This window comes from Phaethon lepturus, unplaced genomic scaffold, assembly GCF_000687285.1.
Source record: "Phaethon lepturus isolate BGI_N335 unplaced genomic scaffold, ASM68728v1 scaffold41925, whole genome shotgun sequence".
NCBI classification, from domain to species: domain Eukaryota; kingdom Metazoa; phylum Chordata; class Aves; order Phaethontiformes; family Phaethontidae; genus Phaethon; species Phaethon lepturus.
The window spans coordinates 5,435-24,794 of NW_010541970.1; the positions used below are offsets into that span (position 1 = coordinate 5,435).

Genomic DNA, 19,360 nt, shown 5'->3' on the forward strand with positions numbered 1-19,360 from the left:
GTAATTGCTGATGACCAGTTGAAGGGTATGATTAAGGATTGTGACTCATCATGAAAGCAGCCTTGGGAAACTTGTTTTTCTGTGATTCTTCCCCCCTACCCCCCAGTCATAATGTGAATATGGCAGGTGTCTCTTCCTACTCATTTTCAGTAACATACACACTGCAACCCTTGGTATTGGTCTCTGGTCTTTGTATGCCACAGTGAGGGTTTTGGTAACTTTGAATTCTGATCTTTAAATACATATTTTGTATACCAAGATCCTTAAGAGATCTTTTCCCCCCCCCCGCTCTCAACAGGTGGGAAGGAGAAACCAAAAACCAATGCAGAAGAGCTACAGATTAAAAAAGTTAAGAAGAAAAAGAAAAAGAAACATAAAGAGAATGAGAAGAGGAAGCGTCCAAAAATGTACAGCAAATCTATTCAGACCATCTGCTCAGGATTGGTTTCTGATGTTGAGGATCAGGAAGCCAAAGGCATCACAGATGATCATCTTAAGGATTTCAATGGGAAAAATATGGATCCCAAGAAGGACTGTGAGTCCAAGATACCAGAGAACAGTGAGTTTCCATTTGTCTCGTTAAAGGAGCCACGGGTTCAAAATAAACTCAAAAGGTTGGACACATTGGAATTCAAACAGCTGATTCATATTGAGCACCAGCCTAATGGAGGTGCATCAGTTATCCATGCCTACAGTAATGAACTCTCCCACTTATCTCCTGTGGAGATGGAGAGATTTGCAGAAGAGTTTGTGGGTCTGGTTTTTAGTGAAAATGAAAACTGTGCAGCTTACTATGTAATGGGTATTGTTCATGGGGCAGCTACTTATTTACCTGACTTTTTAGACTACTTTTCGTTTAATTTTCCCAATTCACCAGTGAAAATGGAGATTTTGGGAAAGAAAGATATAGAGACAACGACTATGTCAAATTTTCATGCTCAGGTAAGAGGTTATACATTTTACTTTCTAAAGTCATATAATGGTTTCAAACAATTGTGAATGGGTTTTTTAGAATACAGTTACTATTAGCTGTGCTGTGTGGATGATGCAGAAGACTAGAAACAAGTGCATTCTTTAATGTTAATTCTGAATGTTAAAGATAAGGAGCCTATTAACTGAGACACAGTGGGATTTTATGGGAGAGGGGAAGTGTTTGCATGCATGTGTGTGTAGATTCCTCTGGATTTGCTTTTGTAGACGAAGCTTAACTGAGTTTTGGAGGGCTAAACAGATTTAGCTGCGGCTATCTGGGTTTCTGAACTGTAGTTTATCTGTATGAACTTCATCATAAAACTGAAATGCTTTAATATGTTTGAACAATGTTACATGTAAAACCTGTGTAGCGCGCAGTTAATTAGTTGCATTTGTAGTCTGAGGCTTCTAAATCCATACTTAAAGGAGAACTTAATGGCGGTTAATGTAGCTACTAATTTGATCCTTATCCCTTTGCATTTTCCCCCAGCTAGTTGTATTCTCTTGAAAGCTGTTATGTGGCAAAATGCTAGGAAGCTTTTGAATCTCTATTTTGTTTTCTAGAGAGAAATGACTGTATGTTCTCTTAACAACAGCTACTGATTAAACATCACCTTTGTTATTTATTAACTTGCTGTAGAAGATACATTACTGTTGCATCTAAATTATTTATATTTCAGGTCTCCTAGGCTCAGGGGGGGGAGAAAAATTCTAGCTTTTTTAGATTACCAGCTTGGTGATGAAGGTATTATGTAAAGCCCATACAGATATTCTGAAACAATTTATAAAGAAACTCAATCCTGGTTTTCGTGGTACCATGTTTAGCTCACAAAGCGTAACTCCCTATTTCTGAATTTAGATTTGTATGAAGCACCTTTGAACTATTTTAGTCTTCACTTTTTTGACAATTATGAAGACTTCAAGTGTAAGTTATAATTTTTTTATGAAAAACAACACTTTTTTTTTTTTCCTTCAGCTACATAAACATTTGCGTGGAACAGTATTGCATTTATTGACAAATTTCAGGTGTCTGTTGTCCACAAGGATATACAGAATTGAAATGTTGCTGCAAGAGAACATTTGCAGTGCTGGTTAAGAAAACATCCACTGCCATGGAATATGAATATTCTGTGAAATATATTAGCATTTTCCCCACCCAAGTATGTAAACGGAATCATTACTTTACTATTAAAAAATCACAGAACATATTATGGGCAGCTACCCAAAGCTGCTCTGTCTTAGGTAATTTTATATAAAAAAAGCTGGATCTGTCCTTATAAGTATGTTCTTTAAGCCCAACCTGTTGTCTTGCCATGCCTGTCTGTATTGCTGTGTGCTAGTATCTGACCTAAAGAAATAATTAAGAAAAGCCCAAATTTTATTTTTGTGTATTATAATGGAATTATTTTACTGGAAGGATGGATTAACTTGTTATTACAGTGGTATCATCAATATCTGTAATTAAGTCAATCCTGTGGTCATTGGGGTTGAGATCATACTTTGCCATTTTTCTGTATGTGAAGGAAGAACAGAGGGAGAATGTAGTTGATGAAAGAAGCCAAACTCTATCATTATAGCATTCAACGGGTCAACTTCATAGTCTGTCTTCTAACCTATATTTTACTTGGCTGGAGGTTTAGTTCTGGTATCTTCTTTCCCTTTGTTTTCTCTCAGTTTTTCAGTTAGTTTTTGTAGCATTTTATCACTTGTCAGTTTGGTTGCTTGACAGAAAAGGCTTGGCTCCTTGGATTTTTGTTAACATAAAGGACACAGTGTGTGTATAAATGTATACAGGCGTACACCAGACTTACTCATATCATCTTCTGCACAGCATCACTGTTTCCTGGAATATTTAAGTCAATCTTGGTTGCCTAACTATTGATTCTATTTTTCCTTATTTCATTATTTTTTGTATTATTCTGGCTGCTTATTTTGTCTTACTCAGGTGATCTGCTACAGTTGAAAGGTTTTGTTAGCTTAGTAACAAATAATACAAACAAATAACTAGCCCCTCTCTGACAGGGGCCAGTATCAAAGATGTCTAGGAAGGAGTATGAGAGTCTAGTAGTCAATAGTGATACTGTGTCAGAGTGCTCATCCTCCAGGGATGTCACAGGACCTTTTTGAATCAGAGTTGTGAATTTTGTGGTTTTAATCTTCAGATGTATTTTTGGGTGTGTGTGTATTTTCGATTCATTAGTTTGTTACCTCTGTTTTTCAGTTTTCTGCCTTACCTTCCTTTATAAAAGGTACTAAATGATTGCATAACTTGTTACGTTTTGTGCAGATTGATGATACTGTCCTGTTTCATTGAGTTTTTTGTGCATCTTTTGGAGGGATTCTAATGCAATAGAATATGTTGCAGTATATTTCAGTGAAACTTTAAATGTAGCTTTCTGTTCCTACATTGCAAAAGCTCTGTGCTGCTGTGTTCCCTCTTGCCCTGAGCTGCATGAGCAATGTCTAGCAGTTGTTGTATGGTCTCAGTTGACAGGTGAGTCTTTTTCTGATGTCTAAGTAGCAACTTAATTTTATCAAGTCTGCTTTAAGTATATATCTCTACCTTCTTTAGCCTTAAGAAACTTGTGTATTGCTTTGCTGATTTTAACTAAAACACTGAAATAGGGCTTACTGTAGTACATGAGGTTCTTTGGTTGTTTTTGAGAACTCATTATAGCACATGTAATCAGGCTGAGAAATGTTAAGTATTTAAAAGTTCTAAAAAAGTGTAAAAAACGTAATAAAAAGGAGGGATGAGTTAAGCCTGAAGTGGAAGGTATTACAGAGGATTTAATCAGTTTTTATTTCTCAAGTTGATTCTTTCAGTACTGCTCAATAATCTTCCATCTTGTGTTTTGCAGCAGATGAGGTTTTTAGTTTTAAGTAATGCATATTTTCAAGTCATTGAGTTCTGTGGCAAGAGGCAGATTCCGCAGTAAACTCTGGCAAGATCAAAGCTGTTGAAGTCCTCCTAAGTATACCTGGAGCGTCTGCATCTCTCAAGTAATTTACTTAGAGCTGAAAATGGAACTCAGCTTCCCAATATACCTGTGTCGGGCAGAAGTAACAGTTTCACTTGTTAGGAGATTAGAAGTGGGCAGAAGGTTGTGAGACTAGTTACAAGCAGGCACAGTAGAGGAGTTTTGTGTTGGAACTGGTTCTGTCTCATCAGAATTAGCTTTTAAATTTGGAGGGAGAGGAATTGGGGAGTTTTTCATTACCTGTGTTTAAATACTCCTTAATTCTTAAATTTTTTTAGGTTAGTGGAACAGCTCTGTTTCTGTGAACTGTCTGTAGGGCTTAGTCAGACTGTTTCTATAATTGGGCAAAATGAAATTAGTCTGGGTATCCTTGTAGCCAGTAAGTCACTCTTTCAGGTGGTGGAAAACTGTCTGCTGTAGGCACATCCCTGGGTTCTATCACTTGTGTAAATGGGAACAGCTGCATCAGTTACCTGATAGCTATGAATCTTACTTGTCAGGCTCTCATGAGGATTTCAAAGAACATAAATAATCAGCTTTTGCCACCTACTTGCAGCTTACATCAGTTAAGCTATTCAGTGCTATTGAGGCAAATGCCTCTAATGTTTTGAACCCATTACTGTGTCCTCGTGCTGGGCAGGTGTAAATTTTTTATTGCCTTGCTGAAACCCCAAAGTGCACAGTTCATGTTTAACCATAGCAGTGCTTAGTGGATTGATTTTTACTGTGCTTCAGTCTTGTCTCAGAGGCAACTTCTTAGTGTAGGTGAAGTAAAATGCTGAGCAATACCTAGCATTTCCTTGAAGACAAGACTGACTCTTTTTAAGCCATATCTGACAACTGCTTGTCTGATGTGCTTGTAGATCTCTAGGTGATTCCACACTTCCCAAAGAAATCTGTTGAAAAATCTTTTTTTCTTTTTTGTCCTCTTACCTTAATTCTCCTGCCAGTCCTTTTATTCTGATCTTTAGTGGACAAGGCAAATGGCTTACGCTTTTCTTTCAGCGTTTTCTGTATTTGAAGATTGCTTAACAGCTCCTTTTTTTTCTCCCCTCCCTAGGTTAAGCAATTTAAGTTATTTCAGTCTACCATTACCATGTCGACTGCTCTCCCCTTTTGCTCTCTTTAGTCATCCTTATTTTTTGTAAAATACAGTACTGAAAATGGACAGTGTCTGCCGGGTGCATTGTTGTCAAGGAGTATGAGAAGATTGCTTCAAGTATCTTGCAAATTATTGCTCTTTGTTACCTATTCATGCCTTTTTCAGAGCAGTTTTTGATCTGCTGTAGCAGCAGTTCGGGCTAAATCACTCCCCTTTTCATGTTTATGCAGTTAATTATATACTATCTTAGTGTAGTTTTTTGCTTTTATTTCAATTGAATTATATCCTGTGTGTTCAGATCCCTTCTCCAGTTTATCAAAGATCTTGTTAGTTTTGATCCTTTCCTGTAGTAGGCTTTCAGCTTTGTGTTATCTGCAGGTTTCATAAGCATACATTGTGCTCAAAGGAAAGATCCTTACTGTGTGCCACAAAATTGGTCTTTTCATATTGATAGTTATGTGAACACAAATTAAAACTGCCCACTGTTTGCTGTTACTAGACCATGTTTCTGTAGCAGTTTTGAGAACATGATGCAAATGTCAAGGTGTGTACCACTCCTCTAAAAAAGCCTATCCTGTTATGGAAAGAGAAGTTAGTTTGACTTGATTGGGTTTTTTGACATGTCTGTATTTAATAGCTTTTACCATCGTATTTTCTAGGTGGTTAAGACAGAAGTATCTAGCTAACTGTTTTTTTTCTGGAAATTGAAACTAGTCTAAATGATCTCATGATGAGTCATACGTTGCTCTTTTTGGTTACATATTCTTCATTAACAAAAACCAAACCTGAATAAAACCCTAGAGGTTTGTACTGGCAGCGTGGACAGCATCCGAGACTGAACCTTCTCATAGATCTTCCTGAGTTACAAGAGCATAATAGCTACCCTGCTTTTGCAAAAATCATTTTCCATGGAAGTGTGTAATTGATGCTATTCTGAAATTAGTTTTTTTAATTCTTTATCAGCTGCTTCACTGTTGTTGTGTCATCAGAATTCAGAATATTAGGTCATCTTGCTTTTAAAAATGTCTGTCCATCCATAGTATTATTTGAGGATTTTAGCTGCAAGGTGAAAGCTGTGAAGTGATAAACTATAATGGTGATAGGACAGTGGTGGAACTATACTGCAGTAAAAATCATGGGACTGCATTTCCAGAAACTTCCAATTGGGAAATTAGATGAAATTAAAACTTTAATGATAGTGGATCACCTTTGAGTAATTCTAGAACTGTCAAGGCATCTTACTCTGGTACCAAAACCCTGACTTAGAAACAAAGGAAAAAAAATAGTAGTATGAAGTACATGTGGTTCAAAAGTAAAAAGTAGCCAAGTAGACTTGCAAGCACTTTTAAACTCAGAGCAATTTTGATGATTATTTGTTCAGTGAAATTTTGATGCTTCAGTATTGGTTGCCATTTGGAACTGAAAAGATAAGTAAGCATTTAACCATTTGAAAAGAGTTGGCAAAGAACAGAAAACCTTCTGGGCATTTTTTCAAAATGTACCAAATAAAGAATGCTGTGTTGCCTTTTCATGACTTCAGTGTTTGAGAGTCACTGTTATTCCTCTAAATTGGTTAATGTGAGGCTGGATGTTTTCAGGTCTAAGATACAAATGTGTAAGTGCATTCCTTGTGCACTTGTGTAGTGAAATGGAAACCCACTGTTCCCTCTGATCTCCCAGCATATTTTTATGGTGATTTAATGTTTTTGCTGGCTTTTTTGGCCTTTGATGGGGCTTCTTTGTGGATTTCTTGAAATTATTTTGGGTTCAGTGTGTTTGGATTTTTTTTTTTGTTCTCTGAGGCCTGTTTTTCCAGACTTCCTGGTTTTAAAGCTGAAAAACTAAAATAAGTTTAAACGTTTAAAATCCTTGTAGGAAAATGTTAGACCTTCAACTGTAAAAGACCCCAAACCCTACTATATTAAAAATAGGGATTCAGTTGTGACTTGCCCCAGTTTACATTTTTTAAATGACTCTCTTGAAATGCTTGGTTTCTCTGGACTGTTCTTTCCAGTGTGTCTTCTTCAAACAGAAAATGGAAACATCTTTAACATGTAGTGTCTAAAGTGTTTCCTATTTGTAAGATGATAATGTTCAAATGTATTGTTGTCAGTATTATATATATTCAGATTTAGTTTCCAGATTGTTCTAGACGCCAAGAACTTTATGCCAAAATATTTGCTTTTTAGAACTCCTTTCTTAAAACTGAGCAAGTTGTTACACTAAAAAATCAGTTGATGCCGTACTAGTCTACAGAACCAGACAATTCTCAAGTTTTACTAATTCTGAATTCAGGGGAGGCATTACTATCATAATTTTCCATTACCTTGATGCAAGAGAATGACACAGTCTCCTTTTGTGTGTTTTTAGGTGACATACTTCAAATTTAAGCTACATAAGAAGGAAGTTAGGCTATGTCGTATTTATTCAGTTACACGTTTCTGTTTATTTTACCTGTCCATTGTATTATACTGCATTTAATTGGTGATTTTTTTTTGTGTGTATGTGTATTAATTCTGATTGTGTTGACCACATGCTAGAAGAACTGTATGTCATGAATGCCTTCTTTTATTCGGGATTTAGATTGTTCCAGCTATTTGTTTGAGCAAATTTGTAACATTCTAAAAACACAGTCACTCTGTAACCTGTAAAATTACATTCAGGAAGATTACCTTATAAAAGGTGTATAATATTTGATTTGTGATCAGTGCATAATTTAATGTATAGAATTCAATGAAGAAGTACTGGTTTTACTACATCAGCATTGTTTTTGTGAGTTTAGAAATAGAGAGGATTTTTTTCTCTTCCTATGAACAAACCAGCCAAAGGACACTGACAGTAGAAGGAAAGGAAAACGTTGCTGTTATCTAATATGACATAGGTTTGGGTTTTTTTTTTTTAATTGTTGTCTTTAAGAGGATTAATTTTACTTTTGTCATTGGTCAGACATCAATGGAACATTTTTGGTGTTTTCACAGTATTACTTTGTAGCAGTCTAATTTTGGAGTGAGTGAAAATTAATTTTGTTTGCTAGATAATTCTTCCTTCTAAGAATGACCTTACCTTTTTATATATGTTTTTCTAATTCTTTAGCCTAATCTAAGATAGTGTCATTTAAATAGAAACCACTGACCTGAGTCTAGAGTTTAGAATGCTATAACCCAGTCTACGGAAGAGATGAGGTAAGAGTCACTTCTCACTGCCAACAGCTGTCTACTCTTCCAGATTTCCCTTTGTTCTTTTGGGCCAGGCATTAGTCTTTATGGCCTACATCTTTATTTAATTGTTATTTCCATAATTTTCTAAAATCCACAAATTCTTAGGTAATTTGTGGATTAAAATCTGATCAGTGCCCTGTCTACCTTCAGAAAATCTAATGCTAGCAGGAAAGAAGGGAAAAAGAGCAGATCATCTCCTTTCATTACCAGCATGGGTTTATTTTCTATTTATATTGGGTCTGGATGGGTTAGAGTTAATTTTCTTCACAGCAGCTTATTACGGAGCTGTGTTTTGAATTTGTGACGTTGTTAAGACACTGGTGTTTTGGCTATTGCTGAGCAGCACTTGCACAGTGTCCAGGCTTTCTCTTTTTCCCCATTCCTGGACCCCCTGGTGAGTAGGCTGGGGTGGGCAAGAAGTTTGGAGAGGACATGGTTGGGGCAGCTGAGCCAAACTGACTGCAGGGATATTCCATGCCATGTAACATCATGCTCAGCAATAAAAAAACTGAGGGTGTTGGTCTGGAAGGTACCTGTTGCTTGGAGACTGGCCACTTGTGGGAGGTAGCAAGTGGTGAAAAACACCCCTTGGTGTTTTTTCCTCTTCACTTTCCTCTTTTATTCATTTATTAAACTGTCTTTATTTGGACCCATGGATTTTCTTGGTCTTCCTGTTCTCTCCCATATCTCTCACCTTTGGGGGAGGGGGTGAGTGAGCAAGGAGCTGTAAGGTGCTTTGCTGCTGCCTGGGGTTAAACCACCACAGAGTTCTTACACAGAATGAAACGTTTGAGTGTTTATTTGCAATGATATGACTGAATATGATCCCAGAAAAAAACATTTATCATCTGTAACTTTGACGTTATCTTTGGTATTTTTGGTATTTTGCCTCTCCCAAGCTGGTTCTTGAAAAGGAATCTGTTCTACCTCGTGAATGAGGGGAACATAATTGATCAGGAGAGCTAGGAGTGAACTGGGATGGACAAATAATACTTAAAGTTGATCTTGCTTTCAGTTTTAACTTTCAGTGACGTGGTCTTTTTGGGAATGTGTAAGAAATTTCTTAATTGATCCATTTTAAGCAAGGGTTATATCACACTTAAACACTTGGCTGACTTTAGGGTTCATTGCCAACACCTAGTGATATATAAGCCAGGCAGGTGAATTGATCAGCTGAAAGCTTCACAGCCTCTCCTAACTTCATTTCAGTTAGTATTTTCTGGGGGGAAGTTGTAGAGTTTTCACAGCTAACTTATTCCACAACTAACTTACCGTATGCCACATGAATCATAGAATCATTTAGGTTGGAAAAGACCTTTAAGAGCGAGTCCAACCGTAAACCTAACACTGCTAAGTCCACCACTAAACTATGTCCCTAAGCACCACATCTACGTGTCTTTAAAAGACCTCCAGGGATGGCGACTCAACCATTTCCCTGAGCAGCCTGTTCTAATGCTTGACAACCCTTTTCGTGAAGAAATTTTCCTAATATCTAATCTAAACCTCCCCTGGTACAACTTGAGGCCATTTCTTCTTGTCCTACCATGTCCTCTGTGGGAAAATGGTAGTGGTAGCAGAAGGAAGCAAAGAAAAAGGCAGAGAAAAGCTTTCCTTTAATCAGGGGTGTGGCTGAAAAGAGCAGCTTAATATCTTGGCCTAGAATGGTGGAATACTAAGCTGCTTATGCCAGTAGAAGAAACATCCTTTTGCATATTAGGGTTATCAGTAAAATGTAAGAGACTTATGACTATCTGTAGCTTCAGGAAGTGGTTTTAGGGTACTTTGGAACTGGTGTATCCAGTAAGCCAGTAATAAGTGAGGGTCCCTTCCTGGTCCCAGTGCTTTCATTTTGTGAGCTCCTGATGCTTTGTGCCAATGCAGATACAGCTGAAGACTGAGCTGATGCAGATTCAGCAGAAATGAATGTTTTCTGATGTCTTATCACAAAATCACCAGCTGTCTGTGCAAAAAAGCTACAGAAATTTGACTAAGGATTTGGGGACTAGGTGAATGCTACTGTCTAGCAGTACTGCTCTTTTCAGTATGTCTGTGGTGGCTTTCCATTAGAATCACAGAATCTTTGAATCATTTGGGTTGGAAAAGACCTTTAAGATCATCAAGTCCAACCATCAACCCAACACCACCATGACCCCTAAATCAAGTCCTGAAGTGCCACATCCACACATTTTTTGAACACTTCCAGTGATGGCGACTCCACCACCTCCCTGGGCAGCCTGTTCCAATGCTTGACCACTCTCTCAGTAAAGAAATTTTTCCTAATATCCAATCTAAACCTTCCCTGGCGCAACTTGAGGCCATTTCCTCCTGTCCTATCGCTAATTACTTGGGAGAAGAGACCAACACCCACGTCACCACAACCCCCTTTCAGGTAGTTGCAGAGAGTGATGAGGTCTCCCTCAGCCTCCTCTTCTCCAGACTAAACAACCCCAGTTCCCTCAGCTGCTCCTCATAAGACTTGTGCTTCAGACCCCTCACCAGCCTCGTTGCCCTTCTCTGGACACACTCGAGCACCTCAATGTCCTTCTTGTAGTGAGGGGCCCAAAGCTGAATACAGGATTCAAGGTGTGGCCTCACCAGTGCCGAGTACAGGGGCACAATCACGTCCCTACTCCTGCTGGCCACACAATTTCTGATACAGGCCAGGATGCTGTTGGCCTTCTTGGCCACCTGGGCACACTGCTGGCTCATACTCACCCAGCTGTCAGTCAGCACCCCCAGGTCCTTTTCCACCAGGCAGCTCTCCAGCCACTCCTCCCCAAGCCTGTAGTGTTGCATGGGGTTGTTGTGACTAAAGTGCAGGACCCGGCACTTGGCCTTGTTAAACCTCATACAATTAACCTTGGCCCATACCTCAGACATTTTGTGGGATGAGACTTTTTGTCAGTTCTCCGTTTCCTGGGTCTGTATGATGACTGAGACGATCTGAAGAGGAGTATTTGGTTCTTCATTTCTGGAATGCATCTGGTTTCATCAGTCTTGCTTCTCAGAAGGGCACAGTATTGTTCCATGTATGGTTTAGTCCTGTTTTCAGGAACTGCAGCTAATTCTCCTCTGCACTGCCGTAATTATTAGGGATTTTAATGGTCTGTGGGTGAGGAGCATAGCTAAGGAGTACTTCATTAACTATTTTCATTGCACCTTTTTTTTTTTTCTTGCTTTGGATGCAGAATGGCCAGAGATGCAGTGCAAGAGCCTTACCTGGTTTATGCAGTGATCCATCTGCTCTTCCCTCTGTCCTGATCTGGTCGTATTTCATCTAATAATACCACTGTGTCGTTCGGCCTGTTAAATAGGAGATTGGAAGCTTAAGAGGAAGTGATCCTCATGAATCTCATGCCTAAATATTTTGTTGATGTAACATGACAGATCAGATTGAAAAAATCCTCAGAACAATACGTGTTTCTGTGTTTCTGTTCAAATTCAAAATAAAAGATTTTTCATGAGGGGTGAATGTTACAGCCCTTAAAGTTTTAAGGGAGCACAAGATGCGTTAGCACAGCAAAAATGAAGGAATAACTGTCATTCTCTTTTCTCTTGTACTAACTCTTTATGAGCCTTGTCTTCACTGTGATAATTAGCTCCAGTTAATGCGCTCACACAGAGGTCATACTGGAGAGAGTGAGTAGAGGAGGAAATGTCTAGAGCTTAATTAGTTGTAACTTGGGGTTCTGCCTAACTGTTGCAGGAAAAAGGTGAAAATTCAGCTAGACTTGAGTAATCCAGGTAAGAATCCTTATTTACTAGTTACTGAGCAGACTAGATGTTAATAGCTCTTCAGTTACTACTTTGGAATGTTATTTTTTTGAAAGGCCATAAATAGTTATTCAATCTTACCTTCAGACTTTAAAATAAGTAAAATACAAGTTGTAATGTATCTTTAATAAGAACTTCTGTCTTTAGCGATGAGTTCATAGCAATTGAATTCATGATAATCTTAAGTATACTGAAGACTGTAGGCTAATGTGAATCAGAAAGCATAAGAACAGAGATTAAAGGTGTTTATTGAATATAGACTTTGAGCAGTGGTGGACTTGGTATAACTTTTGCTGTCATATTCTGCTTTTAGGTAAAAAGAACATACTCTCATGGTACGTATAGAGCTGGCCCAATGAGACAGATCAGCCTGGTTGGAGCAGTTGATGAGGAAGTGGGGGATTACTTCCCTGAATTCCTTGATATGTTGGAAGAATCACCCTTCTTAAAAGTAAGGACAGAAGGGAATGGGTTGGGAGAAGGGTGACTATATTGTCAAGAACTGTTACAATAAAGTGAGATATGTGATACTTGCTTAGATAATTGAGTGGTCTAATAAATGTTTTCATTGTGACAGGTGAAGGCTGCTTTTAAAAAGTTTTTAAAGTAACTCACTTAAAAATTGTGGCTTGTATTTCCCATTAGTGTACACTGCCATGGGGAACACTTTCTAGTTTAAAATTAGAGAGTCGTAAAGACAGTGATGATGGTCCCATTATGTGGGTACGTCCAGGAGAACAGATGATACCTGTGGCTGATATGCCAAAGTCACCTTTCAAAAGGAAGAGGTATGTTGAATTATTTTGCTTGATAAATGTCTAGTTAGTATTCTTTCTCTACGAATTCATTTTATCCCAAACCCTTTACTGGTTGATACCGTATCTTAGTACAAATTCTGCAGATCTTCATCTCGGAATACACTCTTAATTTGCTTTGTTTTGTAAGGGTGTGGAATTTTTTTTTTTTAAATTGTTTACTGTCTGGCCAAGTAAGGTCATGGTCCTTTTTGGAGCTTTAGTGGGAACTTAAGGTGAAAACTGCAGGGAAGCGTGAACAGGCATACAACCACTGATGTATGTCACGACACTGGAATTAATACCCCTGTTCTTAAATGTGAGTGGATGTTTAGAGACCTCAAGGGTCAAGGGCTTGTCTCTCACCTGAAAGGTAACACTTCCACATTAAATGACATCTTTAAGCTTTGCTGTTGTACAGGGTATAAGTACGAGCTTAAGAGTAAGGATGTCCTCTGCAGAACTCTTAATATTATGTGTCATGAGTTCTGTTGTTCAAAATTCAAACATAGCAAGGGAGTCAAACATAACATAACAAGCCTCAGAAGGAGTATAGAGACACTGTCCAACCATGGAGGGGATGTAGTTAAAGCCAAAAACGATCCGGAGTTGAATTTAGCAAGGGATGTGAAGGACAAGGACTCTACAGGTGTGTGGACAGCAAAAGAAAGACGAGGGGAAAATGTAAGGCATCTGCTGAAAGGGTTAAAGGGCCTGGAGACAAAGGACATGGAAAAGGCCAACATAACTTGATACTTTCTTTGCCCTTGTCTTTACTGGTGAGATTTACCTTCGGGGATGCTGAGTCCCAGAGACAGTAGGAATGTCTGGAGCTAGGGCTACTTGCTTTCAGTGGAGGAGAATAAGGTTAAGGAACATGAGACATGCAAATTAGGCAGACACAAGCCCATGGGACCTGATGGGTTGTACCCACAAGTGCTGTGGGAGCTGGCCAGTGTCATTGCAAGGCCACTCTTGATTGTCTTTGAAAGGTCATGGCAATTGGAGAAGGTTCCTGAGGACTGGAGGAAAGCAAATGTCACTCCAGTCATTTAGAAGGGTAAGAAGCAGGACCTGGGGAATTGCAGGCCAGTCACCTTCATCCTGGGAAGGACACCATTTCAAACATGAGGGACATGATTGTTGGGGGTAGCTAGTATTGATTTACAAAGGAGAAATCATGCCTTATACATCTGAGAGCATTCTGTGACAAAATGACTGGCTCACAGGATGTGAGGAGTGCTAGGGGCGATGTTTATCTTGAATTTAGCGAGGCTTTCCACACTGGACACCTGTCTCCATAACATACTAATAGACAAAATAATGAAGGACAAAGTAGACTGATAGACAGTGAAGTGGTTGAAGAACTGGCTTAACTGCCATGCTCAAAGGGTTGTGATCAGCAGCACAAAGTCCAGCTGAAGGACAGTCACTACTGGAGTAACCCAGACATTGATACCTTGTGCCAGTACTGTTTGACATCTTCATTAACGGGTTCGAGCACACCCTCAGCAAATTTGCAGGCGGTACAAAACTAGAAGGAGTGGTTGACCACTCAACACCACAGTGGTTGACATGACAGGGTCACGCTGCCAGAGAGAGGGACCTTGAGAGGCTGTAGAAATGGGCCAACGCAGTGGACTCACAAAGTTAACACTGGGGTGTGCAAAGTCCTGCACCTGGGAGAAATAACCCTATGCATCAGCACAGGCTGAGGACCGACTGTCTGGACAGCAGCCTGACAGGGAAGGACTTGGGGCTCTGTGGGGGTGACAGGTTGCCCATAAGCCATCAATGTGCCTTTGGCAAAGCAGGCCAGCAGCCTCCTGGACAGGATTAGGAAGAGCACTGCCAGCAGGTTGAGTGGGATGATTCTTTCCCACCATTCCTTGCTGGAGTATCATGTCCAGTTCTGGGCTTGCCAGTCCAAGACATGAGTATGCTCCAGCATACTGGAGCAGTCTGGTAACATGAAAGGTAGGCATGGGAGAACTGGGATTTACCCTTGAGAAAAGAAGACTCAATGGGATCATATCAATGTGTATAAGCATCTGAACGGGAGGTTGCAAGAAGGACTTTTTTCAGCAGTGACATGACCAGAGGTAACGGGCACAAACTGAATTATAAGAAATTCAGTTTAAAATAAGGAAAAAAGCCCCAAACAAACCATCAAGGAGTTTACTGTATGGGTGCTTGAACAGTAGGACCGGTTGCCTAGAGAGCTTGTGGAGTCTCCATCTTTGGAGTTGCTGAAAACCTGACTGGACATGGTCCTGAGCAGCCTGTTCTAGTTGAGTGGGAGAAGATGGACTACACAGTCTCCAGATGTCTCTTGCAACCTTGGCTATGTTATGATTATAAGCAGCTCTTGGAAGAACGTGGCACACAAAGTTGGCTCCAGGTGGCTGAGAAAATGGTCTTGTGGCTCTGTTCCTGCTCTGCAGTGCTTCCTTTGCTTTCATTAAACCTTGAAGGAATAACACAGGCAGACCTGGGGTTTGGGGACCAGATTCAGCCCAGACTCCAGTGCAAGTGTGTGGTGATGGGGCAGGTCAAGCCAGGAAGTCGATCTGCAAGTGAGTATCAGGTCCAGTGATTGCTGGCTGGCCCATCATGACAGCTGTCCTGAGGTCAAGCACACTTGTGGCTGAGGTGAAGACCAGTGCTCCTGCAGCATGGCTCGAGCCAGGACTGAAGGCACAGGAGTGAGCTTAAATAAAGCCTCTGGGCTCTTCATCTGGGTTTGTGGGTGGAGACTGCAGGTGAGGCTGCTCAGTCAATAGAGTCCTTTAGTGCACTCAGGGCCCTGACACTGTGGTGGTGTGGGGTTTTTTTTAATGTGTGTTGTTATTTTTTTATTGCATAGGTGTTCTGATTTTTTGCATGGCTCATTAAGTTGTTAATTTTTCCTCAGTGTTACTCTTTTTCTCATGTGACTATATGTTCTCACTGAAGGGAGAAAAACAATCCTATTGGCTATGGTGGAAATTAGGTAATTAAGAGAGACTTCTCCATCACTAGTATTGTTTTTCTTCTACAGAACTACCAATGAAATAAAAAACTTGCAGTACCTACCTCGAACCAGTGAACCCCGTGAAATGCTATTTGAAGACCGGACACGAGCCCATGCAGATCACATAGGACAAGGTTTTGAACGACAGACTACAGCTGCTGTGGGAGTATTGAAGGCTGTGCGCTGTGGAGAGTGGTATGTGTTGATTGATTTATTCACCTAGGTGTTGGGAAAAATATTTGCCTGAATTTGCATTTATGATTGGTAGAAGGGGCACAGAATAGGTTAATCTAGTATTAAAGATTTAATGAAGACTTAGTAGATACTGGACCCTTTTTTTTCCCCTCGATCTCTGTGCACTAGATGTGTTTGTCTGTCCTCTGCCAGATTGCATACAGTTTTGCTGTGTGGTTGAAAGTGGAAAGGTGCGTTGCGATGACAGTTTAATAGCTATAATTAGAGTTGCTGTAACTGAGTTAATGCTAGATGTAAAAATACTTCATGCTTTGTTTTGCTTTAAATAGTGTGTATAGACGGATGTGAGTTTCTGCTTCAGAGTGCACATGAAGACTTTTTGGCAATACTTTTTGTTGTCTGGAGATGAGCAGAATTTTTATGCTTCCGCTTCAAAGTAATGGCTGTCATAATCCTGATTTATTTATGGTAGATCACCTAAGAAGAATCCTACTGGAGGTTGTGTGATATTCTTTGGTGTCTGTCTTAGGAATTCCATATGAGATTCAGGAATTGAATGTATTGCCTTCCAAGCTGTTTACATTTTAGCCAAGTAAAAAGCCCATAATCGTAAGGGCTTCTTGGCCCAGATCTAAGAAGCAGCATTTTTCAGGATCTTCTGACCTTGGTTTGGGAGAATGACCTTCGTTTTGGAGATTACATTTGCATACATAAACACTAAAAACACCTTTTGCTCTTTGTACCTGTCTAGAAATTAGAAGGATGAACTCCCTTTGGATGAAGTGATGCAAATTTGTATTACAGTGCATGAGTTCATTGAGATAGAGAATTGAGTAATTGCTGTTGGGGAAGAACTGGATTGTTCAGATGTTAATGTGTTTTGGGCTCTGAGGTTTTGCAGTTTGTTTCCTCTTCAGGTTGATGATAGCTGGAGCCTTAAACTTCCTGCTTGCTCTGATTGTGAGAAGGTAGAGTGAATTAAGACTGAGCAGTGGTAGCAGGGCAAGAGCTGAGATACTGTGTACATCTGATTATTTTAAATTACACTTTGCACATATGAGAGAGAGACTCAAAGCCTTACCAAAGAAAGTAAAAAAAAAAAACCCCACCCAAAACCCAAACACACTAAAAAACCCAAACAAAACCAACCAACCAAAAAACCAAAACAGCCCCCCCCCAACCCCAAAATCAAACCCAAGACAAACCAAAACCCCATTCCCCAAACTTGTGTATCTGTGGAAGTTAATAATTTAAATTGATAGTAATTTAAAGATCTGTGGGAACTTCCCATTCTAATCGTTTATCTTCATAACATGATCCTTCTCCCTTGGAAGTCATTACATGTTCATTTACATTCTAAAAACAGGTTTTTTTGCTTTTCAGATCTAAACCATGTTCTCTCATATCTTGGAACTTGTGGAAAGGGTGTCTATTCAACTTCCATTAAAACTCCTTTAAAACTTGGAAAAAAATGAATGGAACTGGTCAAAATAAAAATTGTATGGATTAAAATGTGATCTGAAAATAGGCAAAACTGTGCAACAAACTTGAAAGTACTTCAATTCGGGGAAGAAGAAAAGTAACTATCAGCATTTCAATTCAGTGTAAGGATTGAAAATATATCTTTTAATGCAGAATAAAAAATTTGGGACTGACATGTAGAGGAAGAAAATACATAACACAATCAACACAAAAAAATTTATTTATTTCAAGCTTGATTTGATCTCAATGATAACTTCTCCTTTCCCTTTCCACTTTTTTGGTATAATTTCGAAAAGCCATTTCACTGTACTTATATCAAGAGAACTAATCAGGGTTTATGATAATGAAGCATCATTAATGTAACACATTAAAATAACTTTAGCTTTACCGTAATTTATAAGATGTTGGTAGATTTATTATAAAGGAAACAACATGCATGAAAGTCTTGAAAAATCTGAGTGGGTTTGTTTTTTGTGGGGTTTTGGTTTTTTTTTCTTTTCCTCCACCCCCACGCCCTCCCCATCTGTTTGAGCAGTTGAACAAAGCTGAAAGTTGGAGGTATTCCAGGGGTGATTAGGGCACTGTGGCAGTAAAAATGCACGTGTTTTAGTGATCAGATACCACATACAAAATTCATGTTTTCTGTGAGAAAACAAAGCAATTCCTAGATTTACTGAACTGAATTGTTAGTTTTTGCTTTCCCAAATATAACAGGCTCTTGATTTGAGATGTTTTGTAAAATTACTGGATTATGATTTTTTTTTTTTATTTCTGTGAATTTTTAGAAATTGTGGAAATTTGAGTGGGTTTTTACAGGGAGAGCAAAAGGCACTTCGTGGCATTGTTGTTGGCAAAATCAAATCCTTCTGTCCTGTGCTTCAGCAAGCAACTTTCAAGTTTATATTCTAGAGGGTGAAGTTGTTAGTACTTCTCTATATGATCGTAAGAATTCATTATATATTGCCAGACTTTATGTATTAGGTCAGAAATATTCGTCGTAAAACCTGTAGTCTTGAATGTTTCGAAAAGTTACAGCGAAGAGTCCATCCCTCTCAAAGAATGAGGTTAAGGGAAAAAAAAAGATTGCCAAAAATAGTTCTAGCAGTGCTCTAGTAGGAACTTAAATGGATTTTTCTGAAGTCATCTTATAGTTCTGTTTGGATTTAATGTGGTTTTTTTTTGGACATCTAACTGAACTATTCTGCTACTGTTTTGCTTGGGGAGGGGACGACAGCCTCTAAACCTTAGGTTTTGCAAAATACAATCTCAAAGTTGTGCTAAATGCCAAATCCACAAATGCAGAATTAAAAATTATCTGGCAATAATTTGTGTTGTTTTTAATTCTTAACTTGTTTTACATATTGTTAACTGCTGATGCAGATACATATTCAAAAAATAAAAAACACATCTGTAGAATAATGTCGCTAATTTTTTTTTTTACGCCACTGATGAGAGATATTTCTGTAAGCTTTTTGCTTGCAGTGCTTAAATCCTCTTCAGGACTATGTAGAACAAAATACAGAGACCTTTTAATCTTTGTAAAATTGAAAGTAAAACATGAGGTCTGAAAATTCTCCCTAGCATACTTCAGTAGTTGATCTGGGATTGGTTTTTTTCCCCTCCTGAAAATAGCCTCAGACTGGTTATTTTTTGCTTTATTGAGGTCACGACCTAAATAAAATAGGCATGTCTCTTCAGTTAAAGAAGCCCAGTAAACTGTGCATCATTGCCGGCTGCTTAGAACGTTAACAACACTATGTATATCTATAAATTTAAAAAAATTGGTTTTCATCTTGCTTTTAAAAAAAGAGTGCTTGACCAGCCATTAA

General features: G+C 38.9%; 1 protein-coding gene across 1 annotated transcript; it reads left to right on the forward strand.

Moving 5' to 3' along the window:
- Positions 1-298: 298 nt before the first annotated feature.
- Positions 299-16,077, forward strand: RSBN1L (round spermatid basic protein 1-like; the record flags this gene model as incomplete). Its single annotated transcript, XM_010287896.1, has 4 exons — positions 299-942; positions 12,361-12,498; positions 12,693-12,835; positions 15,882-16,077. Coding segments are annotated over 4 exons (1,121 nt in total), but the record flags the coding sequence as incomplete, so codon positions are not given.
- Between the last annotated feature and the right edge of the window lie 3,283 nt (positions 16,078-19,360).